We start from the raw sequence: 20,460 nt of genomic DNA on the forward strand, positions 1-20,460 counted from the left end.
TCGTTTCGACTCGCAATAAGAAGCAAGCTAATATTGATAACCAGATTATTTTAAAGGAAATGTTACTATTTTCCTGTAAGTTAATAGCAGTGTGCATAGCGTAGTATAGCAGTATACAGTAATTAATAGCAGTGTGTGTAATGGTAATACGTAAACGGCGAAGGTGAGAATTTATTCTACACCAAAGAGAAGAATTTAATCAATTAAATTTGGAATTCGTTTATCGTAAGAGATGCAGCTTGTGATTTAGAAGGTTTCAAAGAAATTAAAATCAAAGTTAGAAATTGGAGGATTATTCAGCGAATCGGATATCGAAGTACACGGTATATTTAGTTTTCAATGTTTCAGGAAAATATTAGATGGAGATTATCGTACGCTGAATGTAACGCACAAAATTTATATTGACATATAAATATCATTCGTGTGTTTTTTATTAAAAATAAATTCAAAACTATATGTTATTACGAATATTTAACTGCTAGGTTAGCGTAGTGTATCAAAACCAACGTGTATCTATATAGAAACATTTTAAACAAGGAATTACACAAACAGGAAAAACCTATCTCGTAACTATATATTACACATAAAGAAAAAAAGAGAAACACAATACTAACCACTTCCTCCAAACCAATTGTTTCCAGCTGGATTCGATATGTTATCTGTGTGTTTGCACTCCAGAGGCATAAAGTATTATCATCGGCCATCTTCGGCGACAGACGCGCTACGCTACCACTTTCTATGCAATGTTTCTTGCTCAAGAATTTTACAACAGAGGCTCGTTGATATCGAACGTGTCACGTAAAATCACAAGTCACAAATATTAACCTTATTTTCACTACACTGTATTATTAACTTAATAAACACAATTATATACTGAAAATCGTACTTCACTCTAACTACATCTAAAGTTGGTAGGCGACTGATCGAAGGGTAGAAACCCGGTAGAGAGATCTTAATCCCTTTCAAAGACAAGAACTAAGTGAAATTTAATGACGATGTTCTGACGGAGGAAAGTTAATGATGGGTGGGTTTAAGGACACGAAAACAGCTGATTTGTTAAGGACAAGTTTTCATTGAGAGGGTGTGGGAAATAGATTTCACTGCCAATTGGCTGATCTTCCAGATTGGTAGGGGAAGGAAGAGTGCTAACCGCCCTTGAGAGAAAGCTGCTAATGAACACAAAAGATGTTTGTTTTTGGGGTGGACCTTAATCATGAAAATTCCAAGATTTATGGGGGGTCCTTAAGAATATTGACAATATATTAAGAATATATACAGGGTGGTTGGTAACTGCTGGTACAAGTGGAAGGGGGAGGGGGTGATTCTACGCGAAAAAAGAAGTCGAAAATATAGAATAAAATTTTTTTTTAATTTTTTTAAAATCTACAGTGAGATCCGTTATAACGAGACGTGATAAGTGCACGCGTACCGCAAAGTCGATTTTCTCGAAAACAAAGCCTCAAACGAAAAATTTTTTCGCGTAGAATCACCCCCTTTCCCCTTGTACCATCAGTTACCAACCACCCTGTATATTCTGAATGAATATATTAAGAAAAATCATTTTCTAGATGCTCGGGGCGAGAAGCATCCTAAGGCGTGCTCGTATCGTTGTAGCAGTCTGGCGAAAAGGTCAAAGTGGGCGCATCGATCTTCAAGTATCTTCCAGAGTGGAAGCCAGTCAAAGGTCAGAATAAAGCAACCGGAGTAAATGCGGTTAAACAGAATCGGTTATGTGAATGAAGCCTTAGTAAAATAAGACCGTGGATGCTTTTATTTCCTCGATCTAAAAGGGAACGCCATGCTTTCTCCCTTTCTCCGTAACAGGTGATTACTATTACTATTTTATTTCGTTTTTTTGGAAGATACGTGTTTTACGATTCGCGGAAATATTATTGTATTACCTTTCGAAGGTATAAGATGGATAACAGGTAAAATGGAAAGAGACATTTTATACGCGCGATACTGGCAACTGGAAGCCTCGTTTCCGACACCCGGTATCTTTAGAGACATCGATGGTGTGACAATGACCATAACCAAATTCACACCATTCCATACTACTTGACAGCGAACCGATAAGTTTTGACTTGACCTTTGCACATGGCCAAACTTTACATTTTCCTCGTTACGTATGACAATCAGGATCCTCTCTTTGCCCCTCAACACCAACAAACGCAACATATACAAACTGCTAGTATTCGACCACGAGGCTAATCTTGTGTACAGTTTGGCCGCGATTTGAACGACGATTTTAACTTCGCTACTTCATTGTGTTATTATACTTAATCGTTTTCGTGAATAAAAGCCTACAAAATTATAAAAGCACCGTCAAGTCAAGTTATTGCTCAACTATTTCTTTTTTATCATTAATTTTACGTGACAATAACGCCGTAAAAATTGTAGAAACGAATTTCTATGCTAGAACCAACCAATTCGACCAAATATCGAATACATAGCAACGAATAAGAATCGCCTATGTAAAACCAATCTCCACGCAGTTTCCTCGAATGCGTCGCAACAGGTGACGTTGAAACGACTGTTATTCAATCGAGTAATAACAATCGGCCGTAAATCAAAATTACCGAGCAGTTCTTTCCCTTTAACATCTCTCCTTAACATTGCAACTTTCCCTGCTCGTTGTTCCCCCCAAGCAGCATCTCGAAACAGCACTTAATCGATGAGACAGTCAGCCACGCCCGAAAAGTCGAGCGCGACCGGACGAAGACCGCCAACAGGTCGGTCACCTTCCTTTCCTTCTACAGGGAGAACCAATTTCGTATATGTGACAACGGCGCGGCTATGTGAAAGGATATGCGAGCAACCGCGTGCAGCAGCTTTTACGAGACGATGGCAAGGCCACTTTTTCCATTCCGCATAAATAATAATAATCAGAGTCTAAAGCAGCGTGTCTATAAAGCTAACAGCATATTGTGAATTTACAAGTGCTTGCTTTAAAAATTATTTTAAATTATCATTTATCCAGTGCGTCAGCTATTCGTATCCTACAATACTTTCACTTTGTTAACTTCTATTCCAAAATCCTTGTTTCTTTGTATTTTATTATTCTTTCATTGTTGCACGAGTGAAAGAGTTTTGGTACGAGTGAAAGGGGTTTGGATTAATGGGGAATCGAAATGATGGTTTAATCGTGGATTATATGTAGCAGCTACTATGTGTGACTCATAAGTAGACGTAATTATCTCAGTTTTGTAGAACGTTCAAAGTAATCATTTTAAATTATTAATAGATCGACTTATTGTTTGTGTGACACTGTAATGAAAAATTGTCTTGATTACAATCGTGAAAAAGAAATGATTAAACACAACGAGCAAGAGACACGAGCTACTGGAAAACGTTCGCAAACCACTTGCGACACACGGTAAAGCTTAGCGCGGCTGGCCACGTTTTCGGAAATCGTAGCTGATCTTAAAATACATCGTCGCTGTGTTCAATACGCGAATCGTTCGGAATGTTTCACGGCAGAAACTAAGGATAAATTATGCAGTAACGGAAACGAGCGTAAGATAATCACCTGAAATATTCAAGATTATCATCAAGCAGTTCTTTTATCTGTTGGGAAAAATCAATATCCTGCAAGACCAAGGTCTCCGTGCCGATAAATCGATTCTCAACATCGGGATTATGATATACAGTTAGATAACGTTTACAGATAACCGACACATATTGTTCATTTTGGGGAAAATATCGATGTTTCTTACGCAGTAAGAACTTTATTGCCACTTTATTCATTTATATTTGACATTTCAAGTGATTCATATTTACCTAATCTGTTGTGTATTTGAATATTTTAGAACTTATTGAAAGATTTACGTTGCTCGTTCTTATTAGGATTCTACGCTTAAAAGATGTTTTCTTTGATTTTAAAGAAATATGAGAAGGTCATTCTTCTCGATGTTTTCTTATTCTAGTAGAAGATAACACGGTAAAACTCTGTTTACATGAACTTCATTCGTTAGAACAAGATTTTAGTCAGTGCCGGATTAACTATATCTCTGGCAATCGAACCCATTCGGGCTTTGTGTAATTAACAATGGAATTCTATAAGCCGAAAGAATTACAAGCTTCCAGCATCAAAATATTCTCTTCGACGCGTATAAATACATACAGATTTGCTAATAAAACGAATGAAATTTCAGAGTTAGAATTTTCTACGAACTATCCGATTATCCTATCGTAAACGTAAAATTGTAAAAGTTGTACAACTTGTAACTTGTAATTTGGTGATAGTATTAGTTAGGAAGTTATTTTATAACAGAGCTCAGAGCTGAACTCCTATCGTATGCCCGAAAAAAAAATATATATAGCTGGCGAAGAAAATTGATAGCCCCCAATTACAATGTAAACTGTCTCCCAAATTCCTACAAACACAATTCTACTATAACCTGAAAAGTACAGAACTCTTTAAAATAAAGGAACGCTACGGACGTAGGGAGATAAATACGTTTACGTCGAATCAAGGTTTAGTGTCAAGAAAACGTATTTCATACGATCGTCCGGTTCAGTTGAATGTAGCAAATAGATCGTAAAGGGTTAATCGACGCATAAGAAAGGCTTCTCGAGCATCCGTAATAAACCATTTCAAGATCATCGAGTCTTCACAGGATCCCGGAACCGAGGCGTCATCGATGCAACCTCGAAATACGATCTCCTTCAGCCTTCGAAAAATCGTCCGCGAGAATGAACCAAGGACCCTAAGAAGTTGGCTGGCAGCTTCACCGCCGTGTGTTTGCCGGGTATTCGAGCAACGATCGACGCGACCAACGAACGTACGAGCGAATCAACGAACGGCACGGGAGAAAATGGTGTATAACCTTGCTCGAACGACCTCGATCGCCTTCACCGTAGTAGAAACCTTCGACGCCGTGCCTGGCCACGTCTACGGACACGCGCAGTAATCACCACCGATCCTCCGATCCCAGCGCGAGAAGATCTCTGCGCGCGCGTGTCTTCGTTCTTGTAACGGGAGAGGATCGTGCACGCGATCGATAATGTGTCACGCCTCTCACTCTCGTTTCTTTTCACAAAGGGATGCGGTAAAGAACGTTCTACTTCATCATCTTTCGTATTTTACCCCCTTGAATGATTACCGATGTTTAATCGTTTAAGGATAATTTGTTAACACATTTATCAAATAAGACGGCGAGTCGACATTGTGGGAGAATGTCGTAAGAATTCGTATCGATAGACTGTGGGTGTTTACGGGAAATTTAGAAACGCGATAATTGTATAGAAATTAGTAAAGTAAGTTATTAAGATATAAGTTTTATTAATAAAAGTACATCTTACGTTAAAAGCCTTATTAATGTAGAGAAGGGTATTGTATGAAAGATTGCATTAAGGGTAGTAAAAATCGGATTACAGCGAACGTGTTAAAAAATTTGTAAATGTGACTAAGTTATTCTGTGTTACGTGGTCGTTGAAGGTTCACAGTGGCTAACAGCAGTGAAACTTTAATGGAATTTAAAAAAAAAAGAGATTTCTTGCGCGTGTATTTGTTACAGCTAAATCTACAAGCAAATACAAGTCCCGTATATTTCTGTAGTTCACGTCACCTAGAACTTTTTCTTATTTTAAATTATTAGTATCTTGATCCTTCGTCTTTCATGTACGAAAATACGAATATAAATAGTAACATCGTAGAACAATCTCTCTCCGCCAACAATCTCTTTGTCGCCATTTTATTTACCATTAGAGCGAATTATAAAAGAACTTTCATCGAGGAACCTTTTTTACCCGTACCTACACGATAATTCCGAAACTTTACCATCAGCATACATTCAGCGCCGCGTATCGACCCGCCTTTGCGACATAACATAACCTCAACTCTCGGTTTTTCCTCGCCTACTCTAATGCCTCGTAATTTCCAGTAAGATGCGTGACGAACTTCAAAGTTTTCATAACGAATCGCAAAGACATGCTAGCGCTCAAATACAACCAACAGAGGCGGAAAATCTTCCGAGAAAAGCTTAACGGTCGCTAAACGATGTTTCGCGGAAAACGCGCGAACGACGACGCGAAGTTCGTGTGCTGCGTAGCTGGCGCATGCGCTACAGGGCAATTTTTTATTCTTCATCTCGCGAACGTGATTACACGGATTTTTTAAGTTCCAGTCGCTTCTCAGAAGAATTACGTCCGATTCTACGTGAGCGTAGATCGTCGATGCGGAATTTCGCGAATTTTATACCGCATTAAAACCAATGGGAACTTGGAATTCTATCGAGAAATTCTCGAGTAATAAAGGGTTTCGTTGAAAATTACTTCAAGTTTTTCTGTGTACTTTTATAATATAAAACTCTGTATAATTGTAGAGGTTGCGCGTTTACGGGGTTTCCGATTTCTCTCTCAGACAGACAGATAGAAAATATCAGGCTGATAAAGGTCTCTATGAAGGTACCGAAGGGTATTGTATTTATAAATATTTTACTCCTTTTTGAAAAGAGAAAGGCGTAGATCTAGGTCGTTTAATTTGTTTCGCTTCCTGTGATTGAAAACTCTTTTCTAATTATAGTAATAATAAAATAGCATGCTATAATGATTTGAAAGTAACAAATTGTCTAATTAATTTTTCAATCATAATTGACTAATAAAAACTTGTATATACGGATGTTGCGAAATTTTGTTAAATCGGTCTGACTTGTGAAACCATTCCGTACCGTATTCTGTATCAGCCTGATTTAAGATACTGAACGTGATAAACCAAAGCATAAATGACTTTGTAAGATAGGTAATCTCTTTAAAAAGGGATAAAAAATATTGACAATGTCGTTGTATAAATATTTGCTAAATATCGCCTCTGTCACGATTTAGAAAAACGGAACAACGATTTACGGTTGATTTATGAGACTGGCAGCAAGTAGCTGGTTGATTTTTTGTAATCTTTCGCATAAAATCGATCTTGATTATACTCGAACAGACAGAGAAGTCGGAAACTTGTACGTATCGCGCGATTCTACCGATGCAAGTATGCAAATAATGGAAAGTGATTTTCACTTACCCCTTCGTTTCCTAGGAACTGTATAGTAGGGTTCTGGGTGGTCTTGTTCTGCAAGTGGAACAAAATTAAGATTAATTTAACGTCAATTTGTATCAGAAATTATATTATGCTAGTAACGCTATTATATCAGTAATATCTCAAATTTCTTATTTTTACTATTTCATCTTGTTTTCTATTAACAAGTAAATTCGATTTACTTCCTTGTTTGAAAATAAATAATTTCTTCTTGTATTACAATTTTTTATGCTCATTCGAACACCCTTCTAATTCAAATATGCATAAATAATTTGTCTTGCGCGGTATAGAACGTACGGAAATAATACAAAATTCCTATAGACGCGTGTGTTATTTGTCAACTACCTCGGGCTATTGTCATTTTCATAACGCGATATATGCAGGAAATACAATATATATTCCCCAGGCTAGTTTAATGTTTTTCGTCTCAATAGTAATGGAATATTCATATCCTCTCTTCATTAATAAACAATGGTCGCTCTTAAAATATCTCTACTCGTAGAACAATACTCGAATATAGCGAAATGTTTTATTCCGGAGAGGGATGACAATTTCCGCTTACCTTAACTTCGCAATCGGTATAAAGCTGTATAAATCGTCATCGGTGCGAAATCGACGTCACAACGACGCCGGTAGTAGCAAGTCTTACGTGCGTGCTCTATCGACTCGAGTATCGTCACGTGCATACAATTCGGCGATAAAGTTCGCGATAAGCGTTGACTTGCTTCGAGCGACCGATTATGCCACGTAACGTGTATAAAATTCGGATTTTACGAAATTCTTGCTCGTGATACGATAAAGGAAGGAAAAATCTGACGAAAGCCGGAATCGTGGGCGAGTTAGGCGCACGATGTTCAACGACTTCCTAATTGAATTTTATAATTCAAAGATTTCGCCACGGATAAAGGTAAAGAAAAATTGTACATGTGCAGTTAACAAATAAAGCTGCTGATCTTGCTATGGTTTGATATTTCTATTACTGTGTTTACCGTTAGACATTCTTGTTTGAATTATTACGCCAGGCTAGAAATGTTGTTTGAGTACTCGAGTTTTTTCTCGATATCCATACGGCATACGATGCGCTCTATCGTTGCATCGTTTAATTTCCGTGCTTATTAACTTCTAGCAACTGTATAAACAATCGTATTTCTCTCATTTTCCCAAACCCGCATCCTCTCAGGTATTACTTAATATTTTATTTAATAAATCAGTATGTTACAAAGTTTAAACTAAGATAATTTTTTCTTTCACGAATCACATGTATTGTTGTCAATATCTTTTATATTAACAAAATAACAATATCTTTTATAGCAACAAAATAACAATTCACGTTTATGGTGCAGGATTGAAACGAGATTAATATATGGCACCGTGTATCTACATATATGCGGGTACGTAGTTCGTAATTTGACAGAAATTCGTTTAATTACGAGCTCAAAGTATCTTTCTACGCTACGTTTCTGTCGCTCGTGAAATTCAACTGCAGCATGATCTCATAGCGTAATATATTTTGCCGCGTTACATTAGCAGCATGTGCATATACGACGATTTTGCGTGCTGTGCACACGCGCGGGCGCGCTCACGATCGTTTGAAAAGGGAAAGTTGTCGGTAAGAGCTTCGTGCGCCTTTGATCGCTCAGCTCGACGAAGACGTTCGTAAAAACGAAAAGCGCTACGATTGGCGATATTGCTGGTGATTGGCAGAGTTGGCGATGCTAGTAATAACAACGAAGCAAAAATACGCATATGTAGATATACCGTTGATTAAGACTAGCGTGATAATCGCGTCCCGATAAGACTGTACTTCTGTGAAAATAAAGAATTCTTTGTTTTATGAAACAATTCGAGGAAAGAATTCACGTTTCTAGCTTTCAGTCGTTCTTTACGTAAAAGAAGCTTTACGTTGTTAAAATTTGTAAACTTATAGAAATATTAGCTTAGTTTCGGCTCGTTTGCTCTGGTTATTCGAGTCTTTGCAAATTTATATCGTGTCTGTTACGTTTCCTCTTATTATTAATTAGTTTCCGATTCTCACGACATTGTAAAACGTCGTGCTCGTTACTCAAGCTCGAGGCCAAGTACCGTGACCTAGTGCTTTTAATTTTAACGTATGGACTGCGCTCTACCCACTTTCGAGATCTCTTGAGTTCTCTGAGAATTAATGCTTGTAAGAAACGGTCGCATTTAGAAAAATGCAAAAGCAAAAACGTAACAATTTACGATCGTAGACAAGCGTCGAGTAATATTTAATGGACGAAAAACTCCCGCAATAAAAAAGAAAAAAAATTTACTCGAACCTATAGCAAACGTAAAATGATAAAACTGAAATCGATGCAATAACGTTATTAGTTAATAAATTATTATGCAAGAAAGTTGTGGTGTTAGAAATGACGATATTCGGTAAATAATTACGTAATTATACGTGCACGACGTATAGCCAAAAATGTTGCTAAAATGTAACGAGTATTCGCTGAGACACACACGGAGAAGGACGCTTCACATTCGTTCGAACAACTGGAATTCTGGAGCTCTCGATCGTTGTCCTTCGAAACCAATACCAACGCATGGTTATTGGATTTTACGAGCGATTCGACGTCGCTCAAAATATATGCGCATGCATTGACGTCTGAGCTGAGTCGCGTTTGAGCCGTTGTCGCGATTTAACGAGATTTAAAAGCCGAGTCCAAGCGGCAGGCCACGCGTCTCAGACAAAAAAGCGTACAACGGTTAGCCAACGAATACCAGGGCGAAGTAAAAGAGAGACGGAACACAATGAAATAAATTAATGACGCAGAAGACGACCTGTGGTCTGACCGTTAAATGCTCGAATGTAAAATTCACAGCTCTATACTGAATTACGTACGTTTCGTGCCGGTGGTCTCGAAATTTAGTGCGAGGATAGAGGAATTAAATTAAATTTCAACGAATAGCAATGTCTGTTGAAATTTCGCGAAAAGAACGGGAACGTTATTTCATTTAATGAAACCGTTTCCCACGTTTATTTTTTTTTTTTTTTTTTGGAGAATTTTCGAAGGTTTTGGAAAAGAAGATAATGTGTACGTATAATTTGTTTTATATTGGGCAATATTGTACTATTCTTTTTCGTGTGAATATGAACGTGAACATTTTATAGTTTTCAGTTTGTACTATTTTGTATCGTCAAATATTTCATACTTTTAAAAATTCGTATTATCAAAAATCATTATGTTAAAAAAATTATATCTGATTACTAGAGTCTCTCGTACATGCTTTGAAAATAAGACAAAATATATACCGAATAGGATAATGTTTAAAAAATTATAAATCGATATAGACACGTGGAGCCCTGAACTCGACCACCGGCCATTCTATTTTGACGATGATAGAAGGAAGCATTGCGTGATATATTAGACGTCATCAAAGCGGTTTCTTGCGCGCGAACAGCTACCCTGTCTCGAATAAGAGTCACATTGACAGGTTGGTCAATAACTCTTTGATCTACCACCACTCTGCCTTTTCTACTCTATGCATCCATATTTTGTCTTTATTCCTGTTTCGATCGTCAGCTATTCTTAACTGAATTTTTCAAAGGATATAAGTCGCCCTCTTTTTTCGTTTCTATCGACTGTTGTCGCGTTTTCTTTTGGAATATCCAAGCTACCCTGTTTCTTTCTTTTTTCGATCATTGACGATCGTTTTCTTTTAAACTGCGTACAATTGTTTAGGCTACAAAATTTAGGCTGGACAAAATTTATAGCGTCACTCGAATACACTCTAGTGAAAATTTATCAAATGTCAGAGATCCATAATCTTGTTAATATTTATAATATAATAATCTAGCAATTTGATGCAACAAGATGGAAATCAAAGTTCGAATCTTCTATTTTCTAATACGTTTGCTCGATTTCATTTAAATCGGTGTTCAAGGGATAAAGTATTTCTTTGCAGAAGAGTTCGTCAAAATTTCTGCATGCTGGATAATCGATATTGGCTTGTAGGTAACATTTTCCTTTAAAACAGACGACACTGCATCACAAAACGATGTAATGAAGCTACCAGTCAGTTAAAAGAACTGCCTACATTTTCGTGGTTTCTATCCCTTCAGCGTACACGGCTGACATCTCCCTTTTACGACTACTAAAAGATCTTAGTCTGATTCTTGATAAAGATCACGGTAAAAGTTGTTTAGTTTTATTTTATTATCATTTGGGATAATAATACATCAACGTTTATCGAATTATCGATCAAGCAATAGCGACGCTCTGTCTAAAATCACTCTAGAGAACGCGCGATTAATTGATTTAGATTCGCTACTCTGGATAGATTATTCAGGAATCCTGTCGACGATCCCATGTCCCTAGAGTGCGAGATTCACAAGTCGTCGGAGGAAATGTAGAGAGCAACTGAACGGAAAAGCGAGTGGATCTCAAACAGAATCTGAAAGAATAATTCGTCGTGGAACAGAGAAAACGGGCAGTTCTGCACCTGTTGAATTTCATTTTTAGCGATAGAGCAGAATCTTGGACGATAGATAAATTATTCGCAATGAAACGTGGATTCGAAATGATAAACGTGGGACGCCCGCATAATTTATCGATGGATCGACGTCAATCGAACGTACAACAACACTTCGCCAAGCGCGTTCGATAAAGCGGATATAGTGCGAGGAGGGTTAATCGGTTAAATGGTTAGCGGTTTTTCCAATATTTCATATTTATGGACGTGACTTGGCGCAAAACATAAATTCTATTATTCTGCCTTGTTGCTTTATAAAGAACAGTGTGTTCTTTTTTATCAAATACGCGCCATTTAATAATTGGAGCGTTGGATATTTCAGAGTAGCTATCTGTGAAGATAGAACCATTTAACGCGTTTAATCGAAATTACGTTCCAATCAATCCTTAAGCCTGTTCGTCTATCTGCTACTTCTTCGTGTATGTATCTCTCCAGGCAATTTTTTTTAAATAATAATTTACTGTATTATATAAATAAAATTTAAAACAGCATGGAATACACAAAATGTGGTAAAATCACGCCAAGTATTAATACCTAAAATAATAATATCTGTTAAAACGTATCCATCCATTTGGATCCACACAGAGCCAAGGAGAACAGAATAGTTGGACCGTTAAAAAACGAACTACAGTTATCGTTCTATCATAGCTCAAGAGACAGAATTTATCATTAATATGAAATTAAAACATTCTGTAAGTGCGATTAAAGATAGTTTTCATTCTGGCCTGCGTATGGCACATATACCTCTACCATACTCTAAAGTATGGTAATTAGTACTCGAGACGTTGATAAACTTAAACCTCGAACTTAGACACGAAGCAAATCACACATGTTTCTACCTGGAAACAAACTCGGTCTATATATATCCAACTAGAGAACAGATGCAATCCATCGACTTAGGAAACGAATAACTTCCTGTGCTGAATTTACACGTATTTTCCCTCGAGTAGTCAAGAGATGGTTTGGCTAACTTCTTTTGGAAATTCCTAAGAACAGACTATTCGGCAAGCAGAGGGAAACAGAGGGAAAACCCATGTGATTTGTGGCTCGTTTCGCGACCGCGAAGTCCTAAAAGAAACCTGGTGCGATGTGGACGCGTCAGCGTGTTCCATGTGCCCGGTTGCATAAGCGCGCGAACGGTTATGTTCATGCATTTTTCATCGCATCCCTGTATTCGTAACGCACAGTTCGTCGCGTCTACGAAATTCTAATCGTTCGTACCAACCGAGAACGCAATGGCGTGTGCTCAGTCGTACGCGCTCCAGGACAATGAAATAACGACGATGCATTTTGCAATTGCCTGGAGACGCGGAAACTAGCCCACCCATGGAGGCAAGGGGGGAAAAGAAAACCAGCGCGCGAGCTCGCCTTGTTAACTCTATTTGCGTCGTGGGCACGTAACGGATTTGCCGTTTCCAGTCGCCGTCTAATTCGCGGAAAAAGGAACGTGGAATTTATAATGTCGCTGGCGTGGCAGCGGTCGATCAAGAAGTCGCCACGATAATTGAGTAATTAAACCTATAACAGCTACGTGCATCGGTTGGATAAAGATCTCGTTGTAGCGTAACTATTTGCTGTTAAAAGATGGAACAGAATGTGTTTATTTGCCGTTTGTAGGGACGGAGAATGCTAAGTTTAGAGACGCGATTTTTCAATGTGCGTTGTTCTCGTGGTGGTAGGGGTAGTAGAATGATCGCCGCAATATTACGGCTAAGGTTATGGTTACAGCGTTAAATTGTCATCTGTTACAGAACAATTATTTATTTATTTTATTTTTCGTCTCGAGGTAACATTCGTGCACCCTCCTCTCTTCTTTGCTAAATGACTAATGGCCGTCGGTTGAAACAAACCTAAGTGATTCTTATCTATTTCAACCAGTCTCGAAGGCTATCTCTAATCGAATATATGTAATACTCATAAATATCCTATTTAAGAGGATGATGACAATTTTCCTCACCCCTTGATCTAACTTCCTGATGCCGAATATCGTTACACCAACTTGAGCTAGACCGTATTGAGGTTATGTTAGGTATACCATGAGATGCAGTATCCTGGAATGAAGCGTGCACTTAGAACATCGCTTCCTTATCTGTGTTACGAGACGAGAGAAAAGTTTTCAGAGACAAATCAGGTTTCCTTAATAAAAAAAACGAAGGAGGAGAAGAATATATTGGTGTTCAGCGAATACCAGTGATAACCTTGTACGGTATCGATGGCGTTCAGCAACGTATAAAATTACAGAAACGGTATAATTTGCTTCAACAGTGTCCAAAGGAGGAGATAATGTTTCAAGGAAGAAGAATGACGCTATGAAATACAGATGGACGTAAACATCGAACAGTTCTTCGACTTCCTCTCATCCAAAAAACATGTATGCCATATATCAAATAGAGTACGGCATTTATCAACTCCATACCATAAGAAACAGGGAAAAATGTGTTCTTCTGATTCTGGGTTACCCCGTCCCCATAACTGCTGCCTGAACTTTATTGTACGCAAATTGGGTCGCGCGTGCCGAACATCATTCATCAACTTTTCTCAAACTTCTGCCTCTAGCGGGGTAACCGTTCAATCCCCGTTTCACGATTTCTCGATAATCTTTTCCCCTCTACAACGTTTATTTGTAAAATTAATTGACAGCAATCGAGCGTGACGGAGAATTTACGTGGTATCAAAATTTGCATCGAGTCGAGCGGTCAGCGTTAGCCGTGGAAAAAGCGGTTCATCAAAAATCATCGTTTAGCTCAATTAATCAGTGGACGACAGCGCGGTTGCCGGCTCACAACAGGTAGGCAACGTCACGGTGCAGCTACCAGACAGGCCACGCCGAGAAATTCGGCAACGCCGCCAACTGGTTCACTTTCTCTCGGCCGGCGAACTCGCAGACCGTTCTGGCTCCCTTCTTATGACGCGTGTGTTCTCCTGCACACGCGCACAACATAGCACACACGGATATGTATCGAGCAGACGTGAGCGTTCGTGTCCCCTCGCGTGTCACGATGTGTGGGCGTGTACGTACACGTACACGCCCGACGTCTCTACCTAGATGTGACAAACCGATGCGATAGAGATCCGGGTGCGAGACAGTGGATCTCGAAAAGATTAGCCGCTCGAAACTGCGATCGAATTTGCTCGGATCGATGTCGTTGAACCCTCGTGAGAAGCACGGCTCATCAACTTGGCGTCGACGCGACGCGACGCGACGTTGCGTGCTCGTCTGACTTTTCGAGAAACGATCGTTTTTTCTTTCCTTTACATTCTCCTCCGTTTCCCTCGGTTCTTTCTCGTTTTTTATTCCTCCGAAACTGACAACGATAGATCGAACGGATAACACGCAGCAAGAGCAGATAATAACTATAACGCGAGGCCAACGAAACAACATCGAAACCGCGGCTTGTCGCCGCCGTATAATCTCGATTTTACGACCGTCAGGTTAGATGCGCGTACGCGTATGCGCATCGTACATACGTCCCGGTGATTCGCGTTAATTGGTCGCGCAATAAATCCTCATTCGATCCGCGTTCGAACCATTTTACGCGCGTGATTCAAGTTTATATCGTTACGACTATCGTCATGTACGATGTAAAGGGTATAACTGTTATCGAATGCGATCTATTTTCCGATCGACGTGGATCACGCGATGTTTCATCGGACAGGTGTCAACCAGCGAACCGTTTATATCGAAAACGGCTCAGACATCGTAAACAATGCAATGAATCTGTACGCGACGACAACGTTGAGTTGCTCGTGTCTCGTGTTCAATACCGTTCGGTAAACACAGCTCTGATGATCTGTGGTAAATATTTGCCCTATACGATAGCGGAAAACAATCGATCTCTCGACGAACAACCAGGCTACTTGATGCCAGTCTCTGCTCTATGTCGCCGTCTGCCACGTGGATAATGACATCGATAACGAAGATACGGTTAATTGGTATGCTTTTAAGTGGATTACACCGTACCATACTGACCGCTCACTTTCGTTCATTAGAATTTCCGAGTAACATTCAAAGTTCGAGTCAACGGTAGCTCGGTCGTTGATACATCGTTTATCGAAAGAGGATGAGATTGTATATTCCAAATAAACCGATAATTATTATCTCTGTGATGCAACGACAGTTTTAACGAATGTATAATGTCGTGAGTTTCTTCATCGAACGATCTGGAAATGCACGAAAACAAGGAATTACGCATATCGTTGGTTTGCTAGAACTGACGTAAAAGATCATATCAGTTTCAGGGTTTTTGGAAAAATTAAATGCAAACGTAAACTACGTATTTACTAAGAGAAACCCCTACTTCGAAATTCAAATACCATTTCTCAAAATATAACGAGAAGTTTTCATGGTTAATCGATAATTTTCCTTGCTTCAAACTTTCTATATCGAACCAATTTTCTGAAGAATTTACTCTTCCAACAAATCAACAGATACGTATTCGTTTAATCGTTACGTCACTTTTGGGTTCAATTTCTATGTCAAGTTACGTTCGATTACGTCCAGTATCGATAAGGTTGGCATTTAAATCGACCGTTTTTTCCATAAGGTAAAACGATGTTCTAATTCTATCGGTAATACACTGGCTAATGTTATTCGGTAATTTGAAGATGCATGGAATCAGTGTAGCGTCTCGAGGAACGAGAAATATGCAAAGCGTGCATCGAGGAAACTACTTTTACTCGTGCATGTGTATTCTCGTTGAAGCTCTCAGAGAGAATTTTAATCCACATCGTGGACTCGAGTAAACACGTTTATTTTCAAGCGTGTTTCAGCATTTTTCAGCGAGCTGCGAGGAGTCTCGTCGTCGCTCGTCCGTCTGCGTGAAACTCATTGAAAAGCATGTTTCAGGAGCGACGCGAAGTAGACTCGAAGGATCCGGGACTCCGCGCCGGCGGTGCCGTAATCAGAGCGATTAGGCGTGGCCGCGATAAGCGTATAGTGCTCTGCGGTCGTTGCTTCAACACGCGATAAATTGTTTCTGGGTCTAGATCACGTATCGTCACTTTCGAATGCACCCCACGACGCGACCTGTAAAAGTAGGCTTGATAAAAAAAAAAAAAAAAGAGGAAGATAAAGTTTGCATAAAGAGGAAGTCTTGTGGCTACGGTTAAGTCCGATATGATCACCTTTGGGTTTCTATAAACATGGCAGTCGAATACGAAATTGCTTGTTCCTACTTTAAAAAGGATATCCGATAGAAAGAGAGTTACCTTTTCGGATGTTTTAAAAAGAAATAGAATTTTCTCTGTTTTAAATATTCGCGATAGGATTGTTATTTAAAGTGCCTTAAATATTTGAATATTATAGAAATATACAAGTTTCCTCAAAAGTAATATTCGATTGGTTCTTTTAAATTCTTCATAAATGCGTCTTACGAGTTTCCTACTTTGTAAATACGCGTAGGTATACGCACTTTTGTCACATTTCGCAAGCAGGATTTATATTGTATTTTAATTTTCTTTTGATCTATTACCATTTATAATTTTTCTCCTTTTTTTTTCAATTTATATTACCAGATTCTGGTTTTCAACATTGCACGAAAAGGAGTATATCCTTTGTACTTTGAATAGGCTGTTTCATTTTCGTTGTTTCACTTTTACGTGTGCTATTGGTTGCTTCGTTTTAACGACTTGTTGAAACGATCTCCCGGTAAAGATATTCGACCGCGCAAAATTATATACAAGTGGAAGGAAAGGACAAATTTTACATAATGTAAAAAGCGCCGTACAAAGGTTGATAAACACGACGCGTTTGGCTGAATTCTCCCGATCGGAATAAACCGTGAAACGAACTTAAAATTCAATTAACGATCACGCATGAAACTAAATGTCAAACGGCCTCGTTTGGTTTTCCGGAAAAAAATTACGCCAGCACGGTTCGATCAATCGGCTACGATCGATTTCCAGGTCAAACGAAATACACGAGCGAAAGGATTGTCCCCCCCCCCTCTTTCTGACTCTAGGTGCATTGCGACCATCAGTATGCAACGAGGTATATTTAATTCGTTCGAGGAATACAAAATGTTATTGGGGTTGCTGGCATTAAATTGAATTACGTCTGGAGAATAATTTCGCGAATAGCGTGTTACAATTTTCGTTGTATCGAACAGGTCTCGCTCGTTTACGTAGTTCCCTGTAAAATAACAACCTGCGGAATTCTTAATCGAACAAAACAAAGTAAAAGTTAACATTTAGTTTCATCGACCCGATTGATTTTATTTGTTATTTATTTATCGATTTAATTGATTCACGTGTTTTCTGTTCAAACGTAAATCGCTTTTCATTTCTGCTTCCGATCTTCCCAGAACCGTAGGCTAAAGTGGAAAGGGAAAACAAAAACATCGAAACTGGAAAGTGCAAGTATGTTACTTTAACGAAACTCATTGTTGTCGACCTTTGGTGAAATCCGCGATGTTGCTTTTTCATCGACTACGCCTATTTAACCACCGATTCCACATTCTTCCTATTTATCTACGGTTAAAAGATAATAGAAAATAGTCCGTTAAACAACGAGAAAGAGAAGTTTCACTAGGACGAACTTGAGGAACTAATAATTTTACACTATGTTCGTATGACTCGTCGGATGACTGACACTGCTCTCCTTAGAAGCAGATGATATCTAGTATTTGTTCGTCTCTCATTTAAAATTGAAAACTGAAATTTCATAGCTTGTATTACGGTAGGTAAGACATTTTGTTTGAACGAAGATTAACAACATATGGGATTGAAAATAACTGGAATCTGCCGGACAAAGTTCCATACTATGCAAACTTCCAATTTTATACAAAAGACAGAGCGGAATGAAGGGGATAATTCGACCTTTTGTTTGTTTCGTTTTAGTGTTTTACGATGATTGAAATGAAAATTATATATATATATATATGAAATAAAAATTTACGATGAAAAATATTTTACGAGGGTTAGGTTAATGAATCGAGAAAATTAACGAACGTTCGATGGTCTGCTATTTGCCGTACATAAACTACGTTAAATTATATATAACATCCTCTTGAATTTGTATAACGCAATTTACGTCATATCGAAGGACTTTTTACGAAATATACTTCTACGAAAATAAAGGAAGATATTACGGTAGAGTGTCATTGAAAAAGGAGAAGAGAAAAGGAAAGAAAAATACATCTTTGGAATTGTAAGCCACGCAAATCATTAAACACCGGAACGAAACGATAATTCTAATAAAAGTAAAATTTCCAAGTACCTAAACAAACCAAAATAAACGAGAGAAATGTAAACAACAACAAATATTCACGCTTCTCGTTTAATCTTTCCCAATTCTCCTCATCATCGCTTCACAGCGTTATACGTGCGTCCAAAAGGTAACAAAATTACCAATAATTTGTTACAAACCAAATACGTACTGCTAAACATAATTTACGACCGAAGCACGAAATTGGAAACAGCAGCTGCATCGATCTTCGTCATAAGGTCGCCGAACGTATCCTTTACTTTTGTTCGATCGCTTTAAAATTTAAAAGAATCCTGGGTCAAAGGAAAAGGGAAGAAGGAACGAAAAACGACCAGACAACAGGAATCCATTATTCTCGTATTACCATGTCGAGGGTAGTCGACAAGGACACGTGGTTGGTGGGGGAAGCAGGTACAAAGGTGCCTCCAAAAACTCTCCAAGAGTTTTCCTCAAAACGAGGATTTCCAGCTACTGAGGTAGCCCCACCTCGACTCTGTTAAATCATAGGCTGAACGAAAAACCTTTACCAACACAGTAATTCGTGTTCAATGGCGACTATTCGTGTTCCTAAAGGTCTGATGATCCTGCTGTTTGCGTGTGTCTGTTTACGTGTCGGAAGTACCACCTGCCTTATGCGAGTGTATTATTCCACTTTGGCTCCGACAATTCACTCGCTGAGTCTCTTTACAGACGTCGTGTGCAGAGAGCTCTCTCTTTCTCTCTTCCTCTCTCTCTCTCTCTCTTTCTATCCCTTAGGGCCGACATCCTATCTCGATCACGAATCATAAAGCCCTTTGAAAAGAAAAGCCTGCGCACACGCCGCACGTCTCTCGCCATTTCGACGCGTTCGTTTAATAATCGTGGAGCGCGATTCCGGTGATTGTTCGAACGGCGATATTTAAAGTACTCGATCGTTTCTTCGCGAATAGCGGGCAAGATGTACGATCGAGTTCATTGATGCGAGCTTCGTTTGGTAAAAAATATTCTAGGAAGTTTTATAAGAATACAGCTTGTATTAGAATATACGAGATTCTTTTATTGGGCATAGAAGATAAATTTCCATCGTTGTCGTTACAGTCTTCGATTCTAAATTAATATTCTATCGATGTCCTTTATTTAGCGAATCTTGCCTTTCGAACGTTTCTATAAACTTTTAATTTATTCTAATTCTTTTCCTGGTTTAATTAAAAAAGAAACAAAAAATTAAGCAGTCACGAGAGGCTATTTTTATGTTGCGATTTGTGTTGCGTCATATCGAAACCATGTTGTGTAAGCATCTTACGATTAATAAAGTAGCGTTAATAATCTGTTTTAGAATGAATATATCGTCGTGAACGTAACTATTGTTCGATAGAAATTTCCATAAGAAATTTATAAAAAATAAAAAAAAGAAAAACTTTTCCTACAACTGGGATAACAAACAAGTTAATGTGAGAGGACATTTGAATACAGTTTCCTTCTATGACGAATGAATTTCGAAGCTGGTTACACGGACTTGCTAAGAGGCTAATTAACACATCCACGTATTCCGCGCGATGTTGCTCAAGGTCTCGAATTCGCGGCGATTCTCAAGACCACCGTTTCCAGAAAAGGTGTGATATTTTCGCGCGATTGATCATAGGTCGAGGACCGTCTAAGTCGAGTCATTTTTCGCCCACAACTCAGCGATGATTCACTCGAGACGTAATAATGCACTTCATTCCTCTGACCTACGCAATTTATCGTCGACTCGCGA

The 20,460-nt window shown here is 38.7% G+C and overlaps 1 protein-coding gene across 1 annotated transcript in view; it reads right to left on the bottom strand.

Annotated features, from left to right (window-relative positions):
- Su(Tpl) (Suppressor of Triplolethal) overlaps window positions 1-20,460 on the bottom strand; it is a 163,272-nt gene that overhangs the window by 107,166 nt on the left and 35,646 nt on the right. The window contains exon 2 of the mRNA XM_033350884.2: window positions 7,013-7,060. Coding sequence (XP_033206775.1) covers window positions 7,013-7,060 — 48 coding nt within the window. The remainder of the gene's footprint in view (window positions 1-7,012; window positions 7,061-20,460) is intronic.

This window comes from Bombus vancouverensis, chromosome 2 (assembly GCF_051014615.1).
Source record: "Bombus vancouverensis nearcticus chromosome 2, iyBomVanc1_principal, whole genome shotgun sequence".
In the NCBI taxonomy this organism is placed as follows: domain Eukaryota; kingdom Metazoa; phylum Arthropoda; class Insecta; order Hymenoptera; family Apidae; genus Bombus; species Bombus vancouverensis.